At 46.7% G+C, this 26,007-nt stretch overlaps 1 protein-coding gene across 1 annotated transcript in view; it reads left to right on the top strand.

Annotated features, from left to right (window-relative positions):
• The first annotated feature begins 7,582 nt into the window (after nucleotides 1-7,582).
• WFDC1 (WAP four-disulfide core domain 1) overlaps nucleotides 7,583-26,007 on the top strand; it is a 229,139-nt gene continuing 210,714 nt past the window's right edge. The window contains exon 1 of the mRNA XM_069217183.1: nucleotides 7,583-8,531. Coding sequence (XP_069073284.1) covers nucleotides 8,382-8,531 — 150 coding nt within the window. The 5' untranslated portion in view covers nucleotides 7,583-8,381. The remainder of the gene's footprint in view (nucleotides 8,532-26,007) is intronic.

Below are 26,007 nucleotides of genomic sequence, written 5' to 3'. Positions count from 1 at the left end.
GTGGCGGCGGTGTCCTGGGCAGCGATGCTGGTGGCGGCGGTGTCCTGGGAAGCGGTGCTGGTGGCAGCGGGGCATGTGGCGGTGCCGGTGGCAGTCTCGTCCGCCGTGCAGGTTGGCGGCGACTTCCCTTTCTTTCTCTGCCCCTTCCCCACCTTGGATGGTGGCGCAGCTGTCTTGCCACTACCAACTGTAGTCCTGGGAGAGCCCTTGGTGGCAGGTGTTTTGCCCTTCTCCCTCCGGGCTGTGGCCAACTTCCTATGTTTCTGAGGTGGGGGACTGTCCTTGGCCTGGCTCCTTGGCATACTGGCTGCCCTGCAGCTTGGCGCACTCCAGAAGCCGGTTACTGCTGGCACCACTGTTCCCGGTGATGTGGTGGCTGAGGTGCTAGGTTGGGCCCTGGAAAGGCGTGCCCTAGGGGACGGAAGGGGTGGGGAGGTGAAGGGAAGAGGTCAAGGTTTGACAGGAAAAGTTTTTTAGACACACTGGGACGGGTAGATGGAGGGGGTTTGGGAGTGGAGGAAGAGGTAGTGGTTGTAGGAGGTGTTCGTTTGCTGACTTTGGGTGAAGGTGCATGGGCTGGAGGCTGTTGTGAGGTGGATGGCTGTTGAGTGGGTGTGTGACTGTGTCTGTGTAGTTTGGGAGGTGGGCTCACAGACACACTGGGAGAGGACACAGGGGATGTGTGAATGGTAGTGGGGGTGGTGAGTGCACGTGAGCGGTGTGTGGTGATGGGCGTGCTGGTGATGGACGTAGTGGCTGAAGATGTAGTGCATGCAGGTGTGAGTGGAGATGTGACAGGGAGGGAGGAGGGAGATGAGGAGGAGGGGGACACAGTGGAGGAAATGGATGTTGGTATGTGTGCATGGGTATGATGCTTGTGTGAGTGCCTGTGGGATGTGTGGTGCTTATGTTTGCCAGAGCTACCTTTGTGTCTTGAAATGTGTGCATGCTGGTCTGATGGTGTGCTTGGGATAGGCTGAGGTACTGGGGATTGGGGCTGGGTGGGGGAAGTTGGAGGGGGGAGGCTGGACACAGGGACAATGGCTGCCATCAGTGCTGAGGCCAGAGTCTGAACAGCTCGCTGTTGGACTGCCTGACCAGAATGAATGCCCTCCAGGTATGCATTTGTCTGTTGCAACTGCCTTTCTACACCCTGGATGGCATTCAGAATGGTAGACTGCCCAACAGTGAGGGATCTGAGGAGGTTAATGGCCTCTTCACTGAGGGCAGCAGGGCTGGCAGGGGCTGAGGTGCCTGGGGCGAAGGAGATGCCCACCCTCCTGGGTGAGCGGCCAAGGGGCACACGCTGAGGGGCTGCTGGGAGGGCGGTGCTGGTAGGGGGTGGCGGCTGTACCTGTAGATGCGGTGGGCACAGAGGGGCCGGCCACCACAAGGGAGCTCCCATCAGAAGAAGAGTCGCTGGTCTCAGCTCCTGTCCCTGCCGTGGAGCTCCCCTCGCCCTCCGTCCCACTGGTGAATTCGGAGTCCATAGTCTCGCCCTCCAGGGCCATGTGGGATGCAGCTCCCTCCTGCTCCGGTGGCACTGCTCCTCCGCGTGATGATGCTAATGCACACAAGAACAGGGAGACCACAAAAAGGGGGGGGAGAGAGTAGAAGGACATGTTCAGTACATGCAATACCGCTACCGTTGGCTGACACTACAGACACAGCAGCCCTCTGCACTACGCCATGCACTTAGAGTTCCCTAATTAATCACAGGACCATGGGGTACAATGCCTATGCCTGATTGCTGCACACATGGAAGTCACAGGATCCTGACTAGGGGTAGATGGCTCTTAACACTGGTGGGGTGGGGTACCGCATGGCCTGCCTTACGAAGGGACCTTGCCTAAAAAACTCGCCCTGGCCTAGGTGTACCCACAGCCCACCTCCCCCACCCAGACACCTCCAATGCGTGCTGAATCAGATGAATGTGACTGTACTCACCCCCTTGTGGCTGCTGTGATGGCCTCAAGCGCCCATCCAACTGCGGATACGCCACCGCCAGGATCCGGAACATCAGGGGGGTCATGGTGCGACGGGCACCCCTCCCATGTTGGGAGGTCATCCCCAGCTGGGCCTCTGCTGTCTTCTTGCTCCAGTGGTGAATGTCCTCCCATCTTTTATGGCAGTGGGTGCTCCGTCTGTGGTGGACCACCAGGGTCCGGACTTCCTTGGCTATGGCAGGCCAAATATCCTTCTTCTGGTGGGCGCTGACCTACAGGAATAGTACAGGGGAAAAGGAGAAGATATAACCGTCCAGACCGTCACAGTTATTGGCCCACGTTCCTACCCTTGCCATGATGCACATACACTCACCGTTGTTTCATGCACGCCTCATATCCCCCCCCCAATCTCCCATCCACACCACTCCTAACAGGCATTGCCCATACAGCATGCTCACAGTGTACTCACCTGTTTGTCTGGAGGACCGTAGAGTAGCGTGTACTGGGAAAGGACCCCATCCACTAGTTTGTCCAACTCCTCCGATGTGAAGGCAGGGGCCCTTTCCCCAGACACTTGAGCCATTGTCGCTTCCAGGCTGAGGTCACAGCAGCACTTGCAGTGTAGGCCCTCTCCTGTCAAAGATCAGGTATCAAGTGAGTGAACAGTGAGAAAATGGCGGTCATGTCCGCAGCGGTGCGTACCATCATGCCAGCGTACATCGTCATTGGCTCCTGGGACCGCTAGGGTCCAATGTTAACCAATGCAGGATTGCGCTGCAATCTTCGACCGCCTACCGCGACGGTGTACAACACCAGCGCTGTTACCTCATATCCCCTTGTCCCACCTTACAGGTCAGGCAGCCACCATTTCAGGGGGCCACATGGCATTAATTGTAAATGCGTCACACATATCTAGGCCTTGCATACACACTAAGACAGGCACATAGCGGATTGACAAATGTGTGCAATAAATATTCAATTTAATACCTCAGTGTTGGCTGACTCTGTGCTCACTGTTCTCGTCCATAGGGCATGTCCGCTGGGGCAGGTGAGGAGATGGCGGCATCCTCTGGTGTACAGACCGCTGGTGGACCTGTCGACAATGGAAGAGCGACATGTAATTGTCACCTACAGACTTGATTGTGCCACAATCCAGGAACTGTGTGCCCAGTTGGAGCCAGACCTGATGTCAGCAATCCGCCATCCCACAGGGATCCCCCCTCTAGTGCAGGTCCTGTCAGTACTCCATTTCCTGGCAAGTGGGTCTTTTCAAACTACAGTGGCCATAGCATCAGGGATGTCCCAGCCTATGTTCTCCAACGTGTTGTCCAGAGTGTTGTCTGCCCTGCTGAAACAAATGTGCAGCTACATCGTTTTCCCTCAGGTGGGGGATTTGCCTACAGTGAAAGGTGACTTCTATGCCCTGGGACATATCCCCAACATCATAGGTGCCATTGATGGGACACATGTGGCCTTGGTACCCCCGCAGGAGTGAACAGGTGTACAGAAACCAGAAGAGTTACCATTCCATGAATGTGCAGATGGTGTGTTTGGCCGACCAGTACATCTCCCATGTGAACACCAACTTTCCTGGCTCAGTGCATGATGCTTACATTCTAAAGAATAGCAGCATCACTTATGTGATAGGCCAACTCCAGAGGCACCGTGTGTGGCTATTAGGTGAGGACAAGGACCCTGTACCATGTGAATAGTTGTCTGGGTCTGGGGTTGTCCCTAAGGGTTAGTGTGTGTCTAACAGTTGTCCCTCGACATTTGCAGGTGACTCTGGCTACCCCAACCTGTCATGGCTACTGACCTCAGTGAGGAATCCCAGGACAAGGGCAGAGGAACGCTACAATGAGGCACATGGGTGAAGTAGGAGGGTTATAGAGAGGTCCTTCGGCCTCCTGAAGGCCAGGATCTGGTGCCTCCATATGACAGGTGGTTCCCTTACTACTCACCAAAGAAGGTGTGCCAGATCATCGTGGCCTGCTGTGTGCTGCACAACTTGGCTTTGCAACGGCAGGTGCCTTTTCTGCAGGAGGATGGTCCAGATGGAGGTGTTGTGGCAGCTGTGGAGCCTGTGGACAGTGAAGAAGAGGAGGCAGAAGAAGAGGACATGGACAACAGAAACACTGTGATCCATCAATACTTCCAGTGAGACACAGGTAAGAAGACATCACTGCCTCTTACATATGATACAATTGTTCTACCTCTCATCTGTCTGTCACTTTCACCCAGTGTATGGACCCTGATTTGTCACTTTCCCTTTCGATTTCACAGATGTGGGTCCCACTGTGTGACCTCTGCTATGTAACCTCATGGACTAGAGCTGTGTGACATAGGTATGTTGACAATAGAATGGACATTGCTATTTCCCTCAGTTATTGCAAATACACATTTGTGAAAGCACAGACTGACTCCAGATTGTTTTATGATTTAAGGGTGCTTATTTCAGTGCAAATTAGTGGAGTGGGTTGTAAAATGGCCAGGGGTGATGGTGGAGGAATGTCCATGGCAGAGTCCAGTCTATTAGTCTCACAGGTGCATTGTCCAAAGGGGCATAGGAAGTGGAGCTGGGGGAGTTTAAGGATGGACAGGGTGACAAAGTGGGACAGAAGGATGACAATCAGGGTGGTCTCATTTCTTGGTGAGAGTCTTGGCATTGTTCTCTGTCTTTGTCCTGGATCTCAGGGACCACTTGCGGGGTGGTTCTCCATCTGCAGGGGGTGGGGTGCTGTCCACTAGTGGAGGTGGTGGGAAGTTCATCATCCAGGCTAGTGTCAGGGGCCCCTTGTTGTGCCACAGTGTCCCTCCTGGTGTTCACGAGTTCCTTCAGCACCCCAATGGTGCCCAGGGTGGTATTGATGGATTTGAGTTCCTCCCTGAACCCCAAATACTGTTCCTCCTGTAGCCGCTGGGTCTCCTGAAACTTGCCCAGTACCGTTGCCATCGTCTCCTGGGAATGATGGTAGGCTTCCATGATGTTGGAGACGGCCTCGTGGAGAGTGGGTTCCCTGGGCCTGTCCTCCCCTGTCGCACAGCAGCCCTCGTTCCCCTGTGTTCCTGGGCCTCTGTCCCCTGAACCGTGTGCCCACTACCACTGCCCCCGGGTCCCTGCTGTTCTTGGGGTGGTGGGACAGCCTGGGTTCCCTGTAGTGGTGGACACACTGCTGCTTGACGTGTCCTGGGGACAGAAGTATGGGCCTACTGGGTGTTTCCAGAGGGGGGAGGCTCTGTTGTGGCTTCTGCCAGTGTGAGGGGAACCGACTGTCCCGAGGTCCCAGATGGGCTGGGCTGGTCATCTAGATCCAGTTGGACAGAGCTGCTGTCATCACTGTGGGCCTCTTCTGTGGGTGGAGTGGACATGTCTGGAACCTCCTGTCCGGTGATGTTGGGTAGGGGTCCTGCAGGGGTGTAAAGGCATGATTATTGCATCTGTGTGTGCCATAGTGTGCAATGGGTGGGTGACACTGCATTGCTGTGTAGGACCTTGTGTGCTAATTGTTTAGGGGTCTGTGTGGGTGTGTGTAGTGGCCATGCATTGGTGATGGGTGTCCATGCTTTGTTGTTGCATGCAGGGCTTGGTGTTGGGATGTGTGGTTTGTGATAGTGGGACATATGTGAGGAGTTGGAGTGATGGGGGTGAGGGTGGCGGTATGTGATAGCATGCAGGTAGGGTGGGGGATAAAGTAGTAAAGATTTGACTTACCAGAGTCCATTCCTCCTGCTACTCCTGCGAGGCCCTCAGGATGCAGTATAGCCAAGACCTGCTCCTCCCATGTTGTTAGTTGTGGGGGAGGAGGTGGTGGTCCACCGCCAGTCCTCTGAACCGCGATGTGGTGTCTTGAGACCACGGAACGCACCTTCCCCCGTAGGTCGTTCCACCTCTTCCTGATGTCCTCCCGTGTTCTTGGGTGCTGTCCCTCTGCGTTGACCCTGTCCACGATTCTGCGCCATAGCTCCATCTTCCTAGCTATGGTGGTGTGCTGCACCTGTGATCCAAATAGCTGTGGCTCTACCCGGATGATTTCCACCACCATGACCCTGAGCTCCTCCTCAGAAAACCTGGGGTGTCTTTGCGGTGCCATGGGGTGGTGTGGGTGATGTGTGAGGTGGTGTGTGTTGTGATGTGTGGGGTGATGTTTAGGGGTGTGTGGTGTTTTGTGCGTGGATGTGTATGTGAGATGGTGTTGTGTGCCTCTGTATGCTGGTGTTGTCTTTGCTGTGCTGTCTCTCTGGCCTTCATCTAAATTTTTGGTTGTAAGGGTTTGTGGGTGATGTGGGCGGGTGTTTTATATTGTATTGGGTGTGTGGGAGTGGTGTGTGTATGTGTATCAGGTGTGTGTATTTGGAATTGTCCAATGTGTTTTGTAAGTGTGTGTGTATTTTGAGCGCGGCGGTGTGTACCACCAATGGAATACCGGGGTTGAAAGACCGCCGCGTGGATTCGTGGGTCGTGATAGTGTGGGCGTATTCCTGTTGGTGTGACGGTGGAGGTTTTAGTTATCGCCAGTTTATCACTGACCTTTGGTGTGGCGGACTTGTGTGGGTGTCTACATTTTGGCGGATTCCGAGCTGTGGGTCGTAATAGCTGTGGCGGAATTCCGCGGCGGTGTGTTGGCGGTCTCCTGCACGGCGGTAAGCGGCATTTACCGCCAATGTTGTAATGAGGACCTATATGTCCTGATCATAAACATTGCAAATGAGCATGTGGGCAAGAGTTTTACTGAGACTTCTTAAAGCTAAGGACATGACTGTCGGGGCAGTCTGTCTGAGCTTTGCCAATTGACGTTAATCAAAAATTAACTGAATGTTATTGTCTTTTTGCGTACTTGACTGTCCCTCAAAGACACCACACTGAACCTGGCACGGAACTGGCTCTGCCCCTATGGCATACACATCTTCAGAGGCACTAGACTCTCCTGTTATTTTAACAAACTCTGCCCCATTCCTATTGGTCTTTCAAAGGTCTCAGCGTTGTGAGAGCTAACTCTATCCCAGACCCACTGACATTCCAGATGGCCCAACTTTTTGCCCGATTGGCCAGTAACTGATGGTCCATGACCTACAACGGTTCCTGTTTATGACTTTTTGTCCAAGCCCTTCCACCCTCTGAGAAAAATGGCCTCTCTGGAACTCTGCCTGCAAGCCAGTCTACAATTGGATAACATGCGAGCTCCGATTGTCCTATTACAAGAGGCAGCCTTTCCCAACCCTACCAGCCTCTAAGAAGGACTGGCCTCTTTGGAATTCTTAACTCTGCGGGCAGACCAGTCCACATTTGGATAAGAAGCCCTCCTATAGTCATATAGTTAAAGGCACTCTTCCCCAGTCCTGTCAGTGTCAGAGGAGCACTGTCCTCTCAGAAGCTCTCGTCTTTGCCAGCAGGCTAGTCCATCTTTTATATAGATGCCTTTCTATAGTCACGTTGTGAGAGGCACTGCTTGCTAGCCTACTGCCCTTTGAGAAGCACTGATCTCTGTTGAAGTCTGGCCTCAGCGGGACACCAGCCCACAATTGGATAAGATATCCTCCCACAGTTACGTAGTAAGAGGCAGCCTTCCCAGCCCTACCAGCCTCTAAAAAGCACTGGCCTCTCTGGAATTCTCGCTTTTGCCGGCAGGCCAGTCCACCATGGGATAAGAAGCCCTCCTATAGTCATATGGTTAGAGGCAATCTTCCCCAGTCCTGCCAGCGTCTGGGAAGCACTGGCCTTTCTGAAACTCCCGTCTTTGCCATTAGTCTCGTCTACCTTTGGATAGATACCATTCTAAAGTCACATTGTGAGAGGCATTCCTCCCAACTCTACCGCTATCAGGGGCACTGGTCGCTCTGCCACGCTCGCCTCTATAGGTAGACCAGTCCACAATTGGCTAAGATGCTGCCCTACAGTCACATAGCGGCAGTCTTCCCCAGCCCTACCAGCCTCTGAGAAGGGCTGGCTTCTCTGGGTTCTCAGTCCTCCTTTTGAATGCACGCCCTTTTACAGAAAGGTAAGAGGTAAAACTTGTAAAGTTAGAAAGTTCCGCGCCGGAGACAGCCCACCCCTCTGCTGAATAATACCTCCTTCCTGCTGTCATCCGATCCCATGCTCTGCCTTTGAATAAACTGCTCGCTGGGCCAGATGTGGGGCTGTCTCTGCAGCCGCGGGACTTTCTAAAAATAACCCTCCCGGAGCTGAAGTTGAGCGGCATGTGTCCAGCCCGGGGACGTGGGCTTTGGCGTACAGCTCGGTGCAGTGCAGTGATGCGCCTCATCTGATCTCCGGGACTTCAGTGAGGTGGCGGGCGGTTATCTCCCGGCCGGCCTCCTGCAACACTTGGCAGAGGGTGCGCAGACAGAAGGGTGCAGCTGCACTCCAGAGGACTGAGCTCTTACAGATACAGAGGCCAGAGGCGCCGGTCTCTCCACTGCCTGAACATCCTCAGAGGTATGGCCCACCAGGCACGGAGGTGGCCTGGGGCCAGCGGCCCCCATGTACTGGTGACCGTATTCAGCGCCCTCCTCTTACTCAGTGACGGAGGCTGCGCCAGAACTCTCCGGAAGCGCGCGCTCCATCCCAGACTGGCCGAGAAATACGAGGTAAGTTTATGTCCCTTTGAAAATGCCGGAGAAAGGCGATGTGAGTTGCTGAGCTTTAGAAGCTGCACGAGAAACGGAGGGTACTATTCCTTGTGGGTAAGGGCTGTCCGCCTTGTAAAGGTCACACCTCGAGCTCAGTCGTGAGTGACGTAAAGGTGACGCGGGTTTTCCATTCATATCATTCAGTAAGAAGGGCATATGGTTATCTCGTAGCGATGCACTATATAAGGATGCGCATTCATTAATTCAGTCATTCATTCATACGAATTAAACCCATGGGGATGCCTGATCTGCACTTCAGAGATGTATTCATCCGTGTTTCTATTCAAGGCCATGGCCTAAAAGATGTTACTCCTGTAGAATTCGGCTAATATTCACGTATGTGTATTAATTTATATGTTCAGATTCAACATCGGCGACTAGGAAAAAGTTACGGGTTAAAAACTTCCGATAACAGTCTGCATTTAAATCTATGCTCGTTCAGTCACTGAGGTTTATTGCCTGGAGAAGGGGCATCCGGCCGAGCTGTTCTTTTCCAGTGGTTTCGTTCATGCTCTCGACCAATTTTTCGCTTAGAGAAGGTTTACGCACTGGAGCTGTATTTTAAAATGGAGGTATTTACTTTTTCCTGTTCTTAATTCTCTGGTTCATACGAACCTTCGGCTGGTTAACCCTGTAGACCCGTGTTTTACAATGCAATTTTCCAAATATTTACATACAAATATCTGTAGATTAATGACTCAATTGTTCTTCTGTTCAAGCAATACATTAAGGGCCATATGTAGGAACACTTTTTCCCATAGACACAGAATGGGTAAAAACCTTTGCTACATCTGGCCCTAAATTTCAACACCTAGAGATTTTACCCTGTACTACATTGGTGCGCAGTCATCAACAGTATCTCCAGATCAAACTGTACTCGCCCAACCTTAACCTATTCCAGAAGTACACATTGGACTTAGCTTCTGACCCCACCATGCGCTCAAAACAGCTGCAAGTCATACAACCATCAGCACATGTGCCACCCCAATGGGACATCCAATCAATGTCATTTAATCTGATGTCATTTAAGATTCTGTAGAGCACGAGAATAGGCAAAAAAAGGGTGTCCTGGCATTGGCCAAAGGAAAACAATATGAGTCTCAGAGAAATTAGCTAGAAAAGAGATGAGTTTTCAGTAGTTTGCTGAAAGAGGTCAAACAACTTTTATAACATAAGTGGGTCAGTGTGCACACTAGGCTTTGGCAGCAAGTACAACAAATTCTAAGCCATTGAGAGTTTTGCAAAATCTAGTGATTTTATGGAGGATGACTGAGCTGGAGGTTCTTGAAGTTGAGAAATTAGTCCATTAGCCTCGAATATGGATGAGTTTTGAATTATCTTGGAGGATGCAGACTGATTTAGGAGGATGCCTAGGGTATTAAACTGACCTTGAAACTGGATGAATTGGAACTTTTAGTAATGCCGGATAGGTGTAAGATTTTGGGAACTATAACCCTGCACATTGCCCTTTATTAGTTATAACTGAGATTGTATTCTTCTTACACTCCTATTGGGCTAATTGTACTCATATGGCTATGATATGTATGCTCATGAAAGGATCCTGCTATAGATTTATTAAGGATGAACTTTAAGCGCTATTTGTTAGAAATTGGGTATTTGGTTGGCTAGAGCATGCAACTAAGCAGGCAGAACCTATCACTCTAGACTAGTCAGGGCAAGTCAGATACACAACTAAATGAAACTCTGATCATGCTCTGCGAGCTTGGCACGTAGTAGTCAGGATTAACTTAAGAGGCAATGTGTAAAGTTCTTGTGCAACATGTAGGTAATAATTACAATAAAACTACCACAGAAGGAAAAGACTCCACACAGAGGTATAATAAAAATAGAGATGCTTTATCAGGTTTAATTAAGGCAAAAATTATAATATTTCGATCAGACAATCGAGGTAAAAGTGGTTGGAAAGGAATGGGGCACTTTAAGTGTATTAAGTACACATACCAGGTGTTTGAGAGGCTCCTCCTGAGGGCAAAAATATTTAGTCATCCATGATAATGTTCCTTTTAGGGGCCTCGCACTGCTCCGGTGCGACAAGGCTATTGGCAAAGTAATGTCAGTGAAATCTGCGGGTGCGTCACTTGGGAGAACTATGTCCCAGGCGTCTCCCTGAGTGCAGCTGCAGCTCCTTTGACCGTGTTGCGGCTCTAGAGGTAGTTGGAGGCACCTTGCCCTGACCAAGAGATGCCGGTGGGCTGTCCGACCCTCAGGGTGCAGTACTGATAACTGTGGCGTGATAGAGCAGCCCGGAGTCAGGTGAGTTCAGTGGCCATGCTCAGTAACTCGCAGAGGGGAGCGCGGACCGCACACAGCAGAGCTGCATGGCAAGGTGGGTGTGAGTAGCGCTGTCTCACACTCAGATATGGCCCTGCCAGGGGGAGCAGTGTGGCACACAGCACTGCCGTCGAGGTGAGGAGGTGTCCTGAGCTGCGCTTGGAGCTGGAGGAGACGGAGTGCTGCCCGCACCTCGGCAGGTTTATTTTTTAGTAGTGCAGGCAGGCCAGACAGGGGGAAATAGTTGCAGTCCCAAGCATGGTGTTGCTCCTGAGACCTCAGGCACAGACAGGAGCTAGCTGGCAAGCCCCTGGAGTCACCCTGGAGTTGGCTTGGGGATTGTACTTTTGTTACCGAAGTCCTGCATCTTAATAGGCTAACTGATGCACCGTTAAAAAATCTGATGTGTTTGGTGTATGATATAGTGGGCTGTCCCTTGAAACTACATTTTAGCTGTGGAGGTATTTTTTGATGTGTATTAAGATTTTATGATTTCAAAATGTACCACTTGTGAATTTGAACTTGTGTAGTATTTCTGTAAGAATTTATTTCTTGGAATAAATCATTTGAATTGAATTGAATAATGAGTGAAAAGAGGAGACATACAGTGAGAAGAGGAAGTGAATATCACTCTGGGAGACAACCAAAGAACTTTAAAAATGCATCTCACATGAATGAGCAGCCATTGAAGAGTTTTAAGATGAATGAAGTATCTACTGTATCGATTGAGTCTGAATATTAAGTGGGCAGCAGCATTCTGATAGTTGGGTGGGAGAATAGGATGGATAACCTAAAGGTAGAACACATTGAAGAAGCATAGTCATATTAGGATAAGTGTCTTGAACAATGGTGCTATGGTAATATCCTGAGCGAACAGACCCTCCTAAGGGGGAAAGATGTGTTAGTGAGTTTGTCAGTATGGGTTTCATACAAAAGCTGGGATGACACATAGATTGCTGACACAAATGGAAGGAGTGTGTGTATGACACAGATCTTCTAGCCCGCAGCCAGTGGGCCAGGACGGCCCATTGTCGAAGACAAGAACATCTGTTTTATCACTAATAAGTTCAAGGGTGTTTGCATCCAGTCAGTTGGCCATGGCTCTCATTCAATCTGAGATACAATGTTTCCTCCGCTTTTCAAATGTGAACTATTGGTCTGTGTTTGACACAAAACCAGCCTGTTCTGTATATCTTGCTGCATAAATACACGATAAAAAGTGCTTAATATCAGTTTGCTTTACTTTTCAAAAATGTTTTTAATGGATTAAGATTACCTGAAAGAAATCTATCTGAATCCCATAAAATTATGTTTAAACACCACATATACATCACATTGTTGGTTTCACACTGTCTTTTCTTCAGTTTGCCCCAATACAAACATATTTTTGTGATAGGGACTGACTATCTGACTGTTCAACTTTATATTACAGAAGCTCCTAAATGCTACAAACTAGCTTGCCCTGTGCTTTTTTACACCAGTGCAAAGGGTATATGATGCTTCCCGACATGGCCTCATCTAGAAAGTAACTACATGTGCTCTCAGTTAAAGACTAGATATTTTGTTTCAAAATATGTTGCTAGCATTTTAATGTTTATATGGTCTGGACCCAGATTAATCCGTCAAACCCCTTTGGCTACAGTCCTCCCCACTCTCTTTAATGATCTAGTAATAAAATGATGGCCATCACTTAGATTACATGGCATATCATGTCCCCATTTACTAGTCTTTGTGATACATGGCTATACAAACTTCCAAACAACCATACATTGGCTAAGTGACACATGGGGCGAAGCTTTCACTAATTGTTTATTATAATGCTACATAAAACAAGGACCTTGTTATATGTTAACATGACTACTCTTTGGGCACATAGTGCATTGAAGTGTATGACAGTAGGGGTTAGAAGGTAGACCTCCTCAATACCAGCGTGGATCTTACAGCTTTAAATGATGTGTGGTCAGTTGTCACTTACATATATTCTTGTTGCTCAGGTTAAAACAGCCAGAGAGTGGATTTTCCTCTCTCTGTGGTAGCTTGATTTCATTGAAGCTGTGGATGCACTTTACAGCTAAAAATTGCTATCGTGGTGGCAGCTTCTGTGTGCTTCATGAAATCTGAATGGGAGCATTGCTTTCTATCAAATGTAACAAGAACAAGAGCCGAGCATTTCCTGATCCATCCTCGCACCATAGACTACCATGTAAAAGAAAGGTATAAAATATACCAATAATTGGGGAGGTGAACAGTAAATGGAGCGATTGCTAGAAGTATACTGAGAGAGGAATGGCAGTCTTCTAATCTTATGGCAAAAAGGCATGCACGGCTGTTCACGATTTAGCATAGATATTCTATAACAAGGACACCTGTATCGGCTAGTGAAAACATAGGAAGGGATTAGGCTAATTGGTTAGGAATGTGTGCTGAAAAATTATTGACGAGTATTTAGAATTCACCCTTTTATTAATCTTGTTCTCAAGTTTTGAATATTCAAAGCAATAATTCTTACTCACAAAACTTGTAGGAGAAGAGCTAATTTTAAATATTAGTTTGCTGGAAACTAACAATGTGTGTTTGTGTGTACCTACTGACAGCTTCTCTGATAGGTTTGTCTGATGCCTAAGTCATTCTTGACACAGGCCTAACCATGGGTAAGGTGAGGGACTTCTACCAGTTTACATTTTCTCTGAAAAGATTGCAGTTTCCTTTTGAGGCATAGAAATTCTACTGGATGTGACCCCAATATTTCAGGGGATACAATGCAAATTATTGTCTACCTTTAAAAGAGTACTGAATATTCTTTTGCACTAGTCCTTCTTTAAGAGAGTTCTGCTATTTGCTCAAGTCATCCCTGCTACAGGGGTCTAGGTCACCAGCACTTTGAGGCATTAATAGGACTAGGGCACCAGGTAAGTTTATTAGTGGTAGTAGTGATTGTAGCAGTCATTCATCTTTCTATGCTTGACTGAGTCTCATTATGCTAACTAGTATGAACATCTATTATACAATTGCCAGGAGACAATTCCATTTGTGGCATGTGCAAATTAAATATTTAACCTTAAAACACACTTCATGTGTCTGAAAGGAGCCTCAAAATGCAACGCATTGTGTTCATCTTTCTTTTAATTGTAGAATCTGTGTAATTCTTTACAGCCTACGGTAAATACAGAAGTGAGTTGTAAGTCTTGGTCCTCCTATAGCTTCACGTTAAAGTCTGGTTTCTCAGTTCAAATATCCAATCATTAGGAACTTTTAAGTGTAATAAGAGGTAAAGTCGACTATTCCCAGGCCTTCATCAAATGTTGACTTATAGCATTTCACCAGGTATACTTCAGACTTCCGGACGAAAGTCTCTATAAGAGAGGTTATATATTTAGAAAAGAGAGGCGAATATTAAAGGGGAAGTTTTGCAGTGGGCATAACACCTTCATTTTAACCAGTGCTATCCTTTTTAATAAAATAGAGGTCAGGATGCCCAAGGTCCAGGCCTTTCTTTGGCTCTTATAACATTGGGATGATATGTTTCATCCATACTCTGGTTTCCAAATATTTGAAGCTACAAGAAAAAATCCAAATGAGCAAATTCCTCACACATTCTTCGGTGTCTTCTGTCTGCTAGGCTAGATTGTCACTCCCTTTTGGAAGTTGTGCTGCTCATGGTCATTGACAGGCTGGTACAACTCCGATATAGAAGGAGGTCATCTGCATAAAAATAGACATAGTCTTTCTTTTCTCATGTCCTGCAGAAGCCACTGATCTCCTCATCAAAGTGGATTTTAGCTGCCAGAGGTTTGATCACCTCCAACAGATACAACAGAGAGCAATCCGGATGAGAACCTAGCCCTATGAGAAAGGAGTGGTATATTATCCTGCAGATTCATCCTCTTCCAGTAGGTCTGCTGTAGAGTAAGCAGATGTATGTGAGGAATTTTGGGTCAAAGTTTATCTTGCATAGAAAGCGAAACATAGAGTCTCAGTTGATATTGTCAAATGCCTTCCCAAAGTCTATTAGAATGATAGCAAGGCATTAAAAAGGAGTCTGATGTTTTGACCTGTGGTCTATTGCACCATAATACCTTTCTGGTCTTGATGTATGAGATCATGAATGCCTGTCAGCTACTAATTCCCTAAAGCGTTAGCCAGGATCTTGATTTCAACATTAATAAGTCAAGTAGACTTGTCTGAGTCACATTTATTCACTGGCACCTAGGTTTCAAGAGGGTAGTTATGATGCCTTCACCTGATTTCCTGCCTTGGGGCATTGAACGTTTTAACTAGGTGTTCATAAAAAGACACGAGAAGCATTTGTAGAATGCACCCAGTATACCCTCAGGACCCAGGGGTTTTCCCGTGTGAAGCTGAGCATGACCTTTGATATTTTCTCTCCTGACAGTTCACAACCTAGGGCATCACATTCAGCATGGGATAGTTTGGGTGTGGGGTGAGAAAGTCAATGAAAGCACAGAGTTGTACTCTGGACTGATGCTCTCTAAGGTCAGAAAACATTTGATAGTATTTGGTGGATTTCTGAGCTACTGCTATTCGGTCTTCTTTATCTTCCCTTCCACATCACTTACACCCCATGTATCCATTTTCCTCCCTTCTTCATGCCGGACAATGTAGAAATGCTACCATGTTATCCTATTGTTCATAGATTATGTTTTCTCGTGCAAGCTTCATATTTTTGGCCTTCTCAATTAGGAATTGTTGATAAGCAAGTCTCTCCTGGTTCAGGGAGTGGAGATTTTCTTGTGACTCATCACAGCAGTGTCAGGTTTGAGGCTCCATTTGAAGCAGAGAGAGCTTTTCCTGTTTATCTCATTTGTACTTGGACGAGAATCCTTGAGCTGTGCACTTACCACCAGTTTGAGTGCCTCCCTCAATACAGCTTGAGAGTCACCCAACCATTACCTTTAAAGTACTACTCAGCTTGTTACTTAACCACCTTCCTAAACTTTTCCTTCAACAACCACCAGGAGGTCATTTGCCACATGCGCATCCTCTCCGTTCCCTGTGTCTTTTGTGACTGAGCATATATGAGGGTGTCTGATACTCCTCCCATCTCAGCTACCGAAAAAAAGATGTGATGTATCCATAACAAGAACCTGTGGGCCCCAGAGAAGTTTGTGTTTGCTAGACATTACACAGACTGAAGCTGCAAAGGGGAATAGGGGAGTTTGCCCACCGGCTGATTGGGAGTGGGGACCACACATATGGTATATACCTTCATTAACATCAACCCCTATGATTATTAGCTCCATAGAGACTGCTATTAGTTTGAGCCCAACAATTGCAGAAAGCTCACAGACAATGGAAGTGTGGCATTCATCTTCAGAAATGTTACAGTTTCACCTGTATAATGTACTCAACACAAGTATCTTCGCAGCCAGTCAGTACATGTGTGGGAGAAATCAGTCAGGAAATGGTGTTTATAAAGGAATGGCACCTCAGAGCCTCTTGTGAAGCAAGAATGGTATGCTGAGCCAAACATGTAACTACAAAGAGGCCTCCTGGATTATAAGGACCTCTGTGCCATATTGTTTTGCTTTTTTTTAAAGCACTGCCTCCCTTTTGACTTCGCTAAGAGGCCATTGACATTCCTGCAGAGACACTTATATTAGATGTAATCCATCTCTTGTGAAGAGTCATTTAGATCTCCAGTGATGCTTATTGATTGTAAGGATGTCAGAAGAATGATCTGAAGCATAAAAACATCAAAACAACTGTTTTGCATCTGTCATACAACTGTAGACATTAAGGCTGCTTGTCTGAGAAAAAATGTAATGGAAGGAAAGAGAAATTTCAGTCAGAGTCCTCTATATTCTGGGCTTTTTCTGCATTCTATAGGCCGGCTTGGAGAGTGTCGAAGAAAGGAGTTCATGCCGCCACTGCCAGTGACAAACAATCAGTAATTTGTTGAGATTTCATTTGTTTTTCTGAGGGATCCTCTATTTTCATTGCTGGTGATGCCGTCAGTTCTGTTTGATTCCACTGGATTACTTCTTTCTTAGAGAGGGAGGAGTCTGAGCCAGTCAGTACTGGTCTAACGAGTTGTTCTAATTGGTGTCTCAGCTGCCCCCCTGGGTGCATCTCTTCCGTTATGTCTCTTTCGGGACTGTCTGTGCCTTTTTTTAGGTCAAGCCTTTGCACCTTTTGGCCAGATGGCATGTAGATTTTGTTCAATCTTTCTTTGTCACCTCATTGGTGTCTCCTCTACTCACTCCTGTGATGTTTCTGGCATTTCAAAATAAAAACATTTAACATGGAAGATCACCTTTATCTTGACACATGTTAGAAATGGGGTCTCTAGTTGGCAGAGGTTTGCACCCTGTCCAAGTAGGCACCCTCACTCTAGTCAGGGTAAGAGAGTTACACAGCTAAGACAACCCCTGCTCATCACCTTGATAGCTCAGCTCAAGCAGTCAGGTTTATCTCAGAGGCAATGTGTAACTTGTTTGTATACACACAATAATACAAAAATGGCCAATGTTTATCTGAATAAAACAAGACCGAAACAACAAATATCCAACACACGCAAGTAAAGATATCATTTTAAAAAGTTTAAATGAGTCTTAATCCATTGGAAGCAAAGGTTGTATCTTATTAATCCACAGTACCTGGAATGAGTCTAAAAACAAAGACGATGAGGGCCGCAAAGGAGGTGATGCGTCAGAAAACCAAGCAGTGCGTTGTTTCATTACTGAGCAGGGGAGACGATGCGTTGATTCTTTCCTCACAGCTGAGGCGATGCGTTGATTCTTTCCTTGCAGGGAAGGTGATAAGGTGGTTCCTTACTGCAGTGCAGGCTCAATGAGAAAATGACACCCAGGGACGATGTGTGGAAAATGATTCAGACACGCTGTGTTGATGGATCCACAATGAAACAGGCGATATGTTGATTCTTCTGCTGCAAGACTGGTGCTGCATCGATTCGTCAGCCGTGAGGCAGGCGCTGTGTCTTTTTTTTTGCTGTGGAACGCCAATGCATTAACAGTTTCCACCTCCAAGGGCCCAGGGACTGGATTTGGCACCACTTGGCAAGTCAGGACACTTAGCAGAATAGCCCGGGCACTGGCAGATGAAGTCTTTGATGTCCCCGAGACTTCTTAACAGGAGGCAAGCTCAGTTCAAGGCCTTAGAGAACAGTGGAATGCAGGATGTATAAAGCACAGTTCAGTCCTTTCACTCCCTTGACAGAAGCAGCAAGCAAAAGGCCAGCACAGCAAAGCAACAGGCAGAGAGGCAGTTTCCCGTACAGCATCCAGCTCTTCTTCCTGGCAGAATGTCCTCAGTCTAGAAGGATTCTAAATTTCGGGGGGTGCAGAGGTCCAGTACTTATACCCATTTCTGCCTTTGAAGTGGGCAAACATCAAAGAAAAGTCTTTGTAGTGCACAAGACCCTGCCTTTCCTGCCCTGGTCCCTGACACACTCCAGAGGTTTGAAGACTGCTTTGTGTAAGGACAGACACAGCCCTATTCAGGTGCAAGTGTCAGCTTCTCCCACCACTCTAGCCCAGGAAGACCCATCAGGATATGCAGGGCACACCTGGGCTCCCTCTGTGTGACTTTCTAGAGTGAATTCACAAGCAGCCCAACTGCAATTCTGACCCAGAGGTGTACTCCACAGGCAGAGGCACAAAATGGTTAAGCAAGAAAATATCCACTTTCTAAAAGTGGCATCTTCAAGCTTGCAATTTAAAAATCAGCTTCACCAAAAGATGTATTTTTAAATTGTGAGTTCAGAGACCCCGAACTCCCAATCTCTATCTGCTCCCAATTGGAAATTACTCTTAAAGGATTTTTCAAGGCAATTTAGTAGTATTTCACTATCAGGAAATGCATAAAACACTACTACATGTCTTACCCTTTAGGTACACTGCACCCTGCCCATGGGGCTGCCTTGGGCCAACCTTACGGGTGACTTACATGAAGTAAAAGGGAAAGTGTGGGCCTGGCAAGTGGGTGCACTTGCCAGTTCAAACTGACAGTTTAAAACTGAACACACAGACACTGCAGTGGCAGGTCTCAGACATATTTACAGGGCTACTCATGTGGGTGGCACAATCAGTGCTGCAGGCTCACTAGGAGCTTTTGAGTTACAGGCCCTGAGCACACAGAGTGCACTTTACTGGGGATTTACTAGTAAATCGAATATGCCAATCATGGAGAAAACAATCACCAATACAATTTAGACAGGGAGCATTTGCACTTTAGCACTTGTCAGCAGAGGTAACGTGTCCAGAGTCCTAAAGACAGCAAAAACTAAATTCAGCACAGGATCAAAAACAGTAGGCCAGAGGCAAAAAGACGGGGGAACCCATTCCAAGAACTCACAGGTCTAACATGATGGTACAGATGATCATCACCTGTAGCTTGTGTTTGACCTCTTCAAAAGAGTTCCTTTGCAGTTGAACCTTCTTGGTGCAATCTAGGAATAGTGTGAGGCTGTTTGACTCAAATTGGACAGAACTTAGTTCTAAATAGTTCTCCATCCTTGAAGTTCAAGATCTTCATTATCACTGGGTGAGGAAAGGCTTGAGGGCAATTGCACTGGAGGGAGTGTCCTGCCCTCTCTACAATGAAGCAGTTGGAGAGTTTCTCCATTGGGACAATTCCACATATCCACTTTCCAAGGAAATCCTCTGGATGGATCCCCCAACATCCTCTTTGAAGTTAATTTATTGAGTCTTCCAATTCTGAATTGTGGCCATCCCCCCCAGTGACCCTGTCTACAGCAGAGCACAGTAACTGTCTCAGTAGATTTGCTTCCAATCCAACTCTGCATTTTTTTCTAGTGCTGATGTTTACTGGATGGCCAGCAGGATGGTGCCCATGTATATAACTGAAAATCGGTGTGCAGATGCTGAGTCAGCAGTGAAGGAGGGAACTTCTCCCACCGAGGAACCATACTGGGCATAGTTGTCTAACCTCTCTTAGTTGAGAATGTTCCCCATATTCTGGCCCACTGGAATTATGCGGCAGGAGAATGCCAAATTATGTGTCAGTATTGAGTAGATTATGCAGCAAGAAAGGGCAAATTATGTGGAATTATGTGGTATTAAGTTTTTGTAATAATATTACTTCATTAGTTTGTAATTTTTAAACTTGGTAACACTGTCTGGGTATTGGTTGCACCTCATTAGAACATGCTCAACATCCAAATATAGTAGTAAGGCACAGAAAGGTGACCAGTCAACCTTTGCAGGGGGCCTTCCACTATGAGGCAACATGTGTCACTGCATTTTTAGTAACTTTTGAACCATTGGAGGTAGAATTTTTTTTGTTGTTGAAACCTGAAGATTATGCAGCAGATAATGGATTATGTGGCAAATACAGAAAATCTATAATTATGCGAAAATTGCTGCAGTCACACAATTGCGTAATTCCAGTGGCCCTTCCTATACTATCCTTACCTATGGGTTTGCTATACTTCTGGAGATAAACGGTACGGGGTCACTGGTCTCTCTGTCAAATTTAACTGAGAGCCATATCTGTCCTGGAGTAGATGGTGGGGAAGGTACCAGTCAATATTTTAGTCAAGTTTCTGGATGGGCTTTGCTACAATCTTTATGCAGCTATGGCTCACAATAGTGCTAAACGTGGATCGAGAGGAGCAGCTTGGCAGGGTTAGTCGCATCCTGCAATCCTGTGATAATGATATGTTGCTACTCATAGGTCAGAGGTTGTTGTGGCCTCATGCTAGTCTCCTTTGGAGACCTTATTCGTGTTACTGTGTGTGGTGTTGAGACTTCATCACCTTAACTCCCAATGACTTTGAGCAGAGAGATTCTTACCAAGGATGTCTCATGTAGGGGACCACTGCAATACACTCTACAGCTTCATCTGCAATTCTTTTCTCTGACTATTCAAGCATTCTCTCCCACACCCATATTCAGCAAACCAAAGTTATTGCCACGGGGGAAGAAGTATGAGCAGTTGAATTGTGGAGGTATTTCTTGATAAGGGTTTGCAGATCAGTATTCCTCAAGGATTACAAGGTCTGTGACAGGTAGCCACTGACCCTATCACCTTTGCAGAAGTTCTCTTCACTAAGTCAGTTAAGACTTGCGTAGGCTGCCAGCCACCCTAGTCACTCAGTATCAGAGATTTTCTTTTATCTAGTGACATACAGGTTTTAGTTGGTGGTGAGCCTTTTACGCTGTGCTCCCCTGTCCTCCTCAATCCTTGCATGGACTCTGGTGGTTTGCTTCCACCTGTCATCAACTTCTGTTAGTTCACTAAAGGAGGTTTTGTCTGCAGCCGTCAAATTCTGGCCTGTTGAAGCTCTTCCTAAAGCAGCGTTGACACCAAAGCAGGATTGCACTCTTCTCCTGCCACTGATCTCCTCAATTTGGTGCCTCCGCAGAGTTCCACAGGACCGCCATTGTCTCAGCCCATTGGGAGAGTGCAGTGTGAGACCCACAGCACCAGACCTCAGCAGCACCTATGAATCAGCCACTAACGACGCTGGATACTGACCTGCAGCAGAATTCCCATTCAGCCTACCAGTCTAGTGCTGTATGGTTTCCTGCAACTGGTGAGGACATTTGGCTGCTCCAAAATTCTACCACCTAGCAGGCCATCGTCTTCTCATGTCTAGAAGATCACCTCCTCCTCACTCCTCCTGGGACTGCTCATGCGGACCAACATTGCCACACACCATCCTGAGGGAAGCCGTGGGTGCCTCTGTTGAGGCTACTTCCACTGTTTATTGAGGTTGAGGGTGAGGAATGTCTTTGCTTCATTTCCGGCCACAGGTGTTTGTGTTTCAGGATGTTTTCGGTTGTCATGTTGTGGGATCAGAGCCCTTTAGAGTGGGTCCACTATCCTGGTCATCACAGTCATGTCTCTATCTTGTGGTGTAGAATGACTGTTAAGGTGGGAGAAGAACTGGAACTAATGAACACAACAAAATAAACATGAATATAACAACCCACATCCTATGGTATCTGTATGATGCTTAAGCATTAGGTGAAGGGTTTTAAAAATGACTACAAATCACAACCACACAGTTTCAAAAACACCAAGAACATGAAAGCATAAAATGTATTCTGTGTGTGAAGGGTGAATAAGTGGAAACCCAAAGTTCTCCACCTGGGTTCCCAATTTTTATATGCCGTAGGTTGGGGCTACGGGATGACTTCTGGAAAAAGGTATTCATGGGTTTCTAGCTCTTGCTCACACAATTATATTTTTGTTCAGTGTCCCGCACGTATCTGTGTTTCCAGGCTGGCCATGATTACAAATGTGATTTATCTCCAGTGCTTTCCAAACAGCACATTTTGTCATACCTTCTGTATATGAAAAAATACCACCAAAAATGGATACCTACTCTGAATATAATTAGTTTAGGCTGCAATGAATATTCTGTAATTCAGAACACTGACCATTTTATGAGACTTAGACAGTCAGTGGTTGCATTTCAAAGGGGCAATCATATGCTCTCTGCTCCTTTTCAAGCTGTTTTATCGAGAGGCTTGACCCTGTTTGATAGTCATTAATTGAAATACCAAGTGAAACCTCTTCTTGATTTACTTCTTCCGAAGAATCTACTCCTGACGCCCACTTTATGCCTGAGAGTGCACATTCATCCATGGTAGCTTTATACACAGGGATATTAAGTAAATTACCCAGAATCACACAATTTTGAGTGTAGCACAGAGGCTGGGATTCAAACCAGGGTCTCCAGGTTCCAAAGGTGGCAGCTTGAGCTGATGTGGTAGGTCACATCTTCTCCGGGGATCCTCAGTTGGAACTGCATCAGCTATCCTGAGTGACTGGTCCCGTGATATAGTATGCTGAGAAAGTGAAAGGTATTGGGTGATATCTAGTAGCACATCCATTCAGAGCCTTTTAGAAGCCTGAACAATCCACTCACTTTTGGGCTCAGTTGATTATGTTGAGTAATCCTTGGAGTTCTTGGGAGTATTGTTTTACCAGCTCACCTTTACTGCCTGAGATAATCTTTAATATTTTTTTGTAGAATGCATGGGGTAACCTTTCACTGACTGCCCAGTCCATCTCATCAGACATCGTAATCTAGATATCCCCTGCAGGGTTGGATTATGTGCCCATGGACATTCCATCTGTTCCTCTGAGTAATGCAGAGTAGAAATGCAGGTGGCAAACACGCTGGCTAGTTCCTGGGGTTCGGGCACCCTTACAATTGTTAGTAACATCAAGGTTGTGTTACATATGCCCACACAAAAATAAATTTACAATATGCTATCAGGTAGACATATGCAGGGTGTTGAAACGTTTTCCTTCATGGTCCAAAGTTCAGTCACCTCAGAATGTTTGTCAGATTAGTTGTACCAGAGAATAGCAGGGTTAATGGCAGTCATAGAGTCCCAGCATTGATAGGCATGAAAGAGTAATAAATGATCTGAAAAGGCATTGCGTGAGTTGTGCTATAAAATGGCCAGTCTCATGCTGCCTGACCTTCAGGTGGCAGAAATCAGGAGTACATTCTTTGAAGCACCTACATTAGTTTATAGGATGTGCAGACGGCAGCCAGCATTGACACCGATTGTCCTCCAGGTTATCACATGTTACCTGCTGCAGGTATCTCCGGGAAGAGCACAACTGGCAGCCCCACACGTTTGCTGCAGTCCTTAATTTTTGCATAACGACAATCTCCAACTCAGGCCACTCATGACTGCACCTAATCAACAGAAGGGCATCATGATGTGGGGATGTCTTGCATGCCCACAACTCTGATTTTCACACTCTCAGCGTGGAGATACATTTGCCTTGTGACACTATGTGAAGAGATCACCTCTTGCAAATCTGGGGCCATTTTTACACTTGGTTTGCGCCATTTTAGTATCATTTATTTTGACGCTAAAATGGTGCAAACTTAACTCCATATTTATATTTTGTCACTAGACCCATCTAGCGTCAAAATATAGGAGTTGCCGTCATGTTGTGGATGCGGCAAACTACCTTGCGCTAATTAAATGCAAGGTAGGCGTTCCCGTCCACATGACACTAACCTCCTACCGCCATATTTATACTCCAACGCAGAAACAATGCGCACAGAGTAGGCGGACCCAAATAATGGCGCTAAGCCAGCTTAACACCATTATTTAACGCTTGGGTCAGACCAGGCGTTTGGGTACCTGTGGACGCATTTCCATGGCCTAACACCATAGAATGGGCGCACATGTGCCCACCCTAAGCCCCAGGAACACCTCCACCCACACCAGAGGGACACTACAGGATGAGGGACCCCATCCTGGGCAAGTACGGCTAAGTATATTATTATTTTATTAATTTCTTATAAATTCTAATTGTTATCATTTTGTTATGTGTCATTGGGGGCCCCTTACATGGCCTGGCCCTGGGTCTTATGGCCTTGCCCAGGGGACACTGGTCCCCTGTGCTACCCATTAGGGTGGTGGGCACGACTCCTGTCTTTAATAAGACAGGATTCATTTTGTGGGTGGTAGTGCGTCAGGAAATGACGCTAGGGTGGTTAGCAGCATATTTATTGCCGCTAACCAGCCTAGCTTCATTTCTGACTCACTTGCGCCTTCTTCCCTACCTCCATCCCCCCTGCTAGTGTCTTCTCTTTAGATGCTAGACTATCCTTAGCACCGCGTGCCCCATTCCATAGATATGGTGCCCGGCTGCCGCTGTGGAATGGGCTAGCAGGCGCTAAGGATTTTGCCGCAAAAGGTATAAATATGCACCAGGGTTTGTAAAGCAGCCATCTTATTTCGCTGCCATCCCCCCACTAGCTGGAAACTGAAGGCTAAACCTGTGCTGAAGAGGCTGCGAAGGCTTCTGATGTCATCAATGCATTTCCATGGGGATACTGCAACGAAGATCTGAGGGTATATCTGTGCATTAGGATTACTTTCTGGGCACTTAAAGCCATTAATGCACATGGAAGAGTGCACTGGACATTAAGGGGGACATTGGTGCATTAGAAGGCTGCGATAGGCGATTCCTGTAAAGGGGGACTTAACTGGACATTTAAGACTAAGGACCTGATTTAGAACTCGGTGGACAGGTTACTCAGTTACACCGGGTGATGGAAATCACATCCGTCAAAGTCTAAATCCCATAGAATATAATGGGATTTAGATTTCGGTGGATTGGATATCCATCACTGTTGTGACTGAGTAACCAGTCCGCCGAGTTCAAATCAGGCCCTTATGGCCCGATGCAGATACTGGCGTATGGGTTACTCCATCACAACGGTGACGGACATCCTGTCTGCCAACATCTAAATCCCATAGGAAATAATGGGATTTCGATTTTGGCAGATGGGATATCCGTCACTCTTGTGACGGAGTAACCCGTCGGCCAATATCTAAATCAAGCCCTGAGTCTGTGATTGGGGAAGATCCACAGAGAGCTTGAACTCTTGAAAGTGCAAATGCTGGTTACTTAAGTCTGCAGTTGAGCACTTAAGGCTACAATAGTGCTGTTTTCGAATTTAAAGAAATACAAACGTGCTTTTAAATAGATTTGACATGCAATTTGGTATATGATGACTGTAGCTGTGTTTGTGACCTATGGGCCCATGATCTATCATTAATATTCTCCAAGCTAATTTTGGAGCCACCCAAGTTCATATATGGGTGGTAATTAAAATTAATTTTAACCTGCTTTAGAAACTGTTTTCTTCTTTTATTAATCTTTTTTTTTTTTTTTTTTACCCTTTACCCCTTTCACTGTGTAATAGAAAAGTGATATAAGACTGACCTATGATCAAAAACAACCGAAAGACTCCATTTCACGAGACACACGTTTTTCGAGTCCTGGGGTTTTCACTACCAGCCTGATGCATATTGCGACTTTCAGTCCTGGTTCATTTTATTTGGGCTGCCACACAAGAACACTATTTGAAAAAGAAAAACCTAGGACTGGAACATGAAGCCCCTGAATACATAGTGTTAGCTCGTATCCTTTCACCAGAAGACTAAAGGGAGCCAGGGCCATTCCCGAGTCCCTTATTCAATGTTTTTTTCTTTGCATTCTGGGATTTGCAGTCATCTTTTATCACCATTCTAAAATAAGAACTACAAGTCCCGAGGTGCAATGAGAAACCATTGCCTCGATTAGCTGCCAATACATGGACCCAGGAGACATGAGAGCTTTTTGGCTGCGAGTAGGGTTGTTTTTTGGTGAA

Source organism: Pleurodeles waltl, chromosome 12 (genome assembly GCF_031143425.1).
Source record: "Pleurodeles waltl isolate 20211129_DDA chromosome 12, aPleWal1.hap1.20221129, whole genome shotgun sequence".
In the NCBI taxonomy this organism is placed as follows: Eukaryota; Metazoa; Chordata; class Amphibia; order Caudata; family Salamandridae; genus Pleurodeles; species Pleurodeles waltl.
The sequence above is the reverse complement of the archived record's forward strand: the minus strand, read 5'-3'. Positions and strand labels throughout refer to the sequence as shown.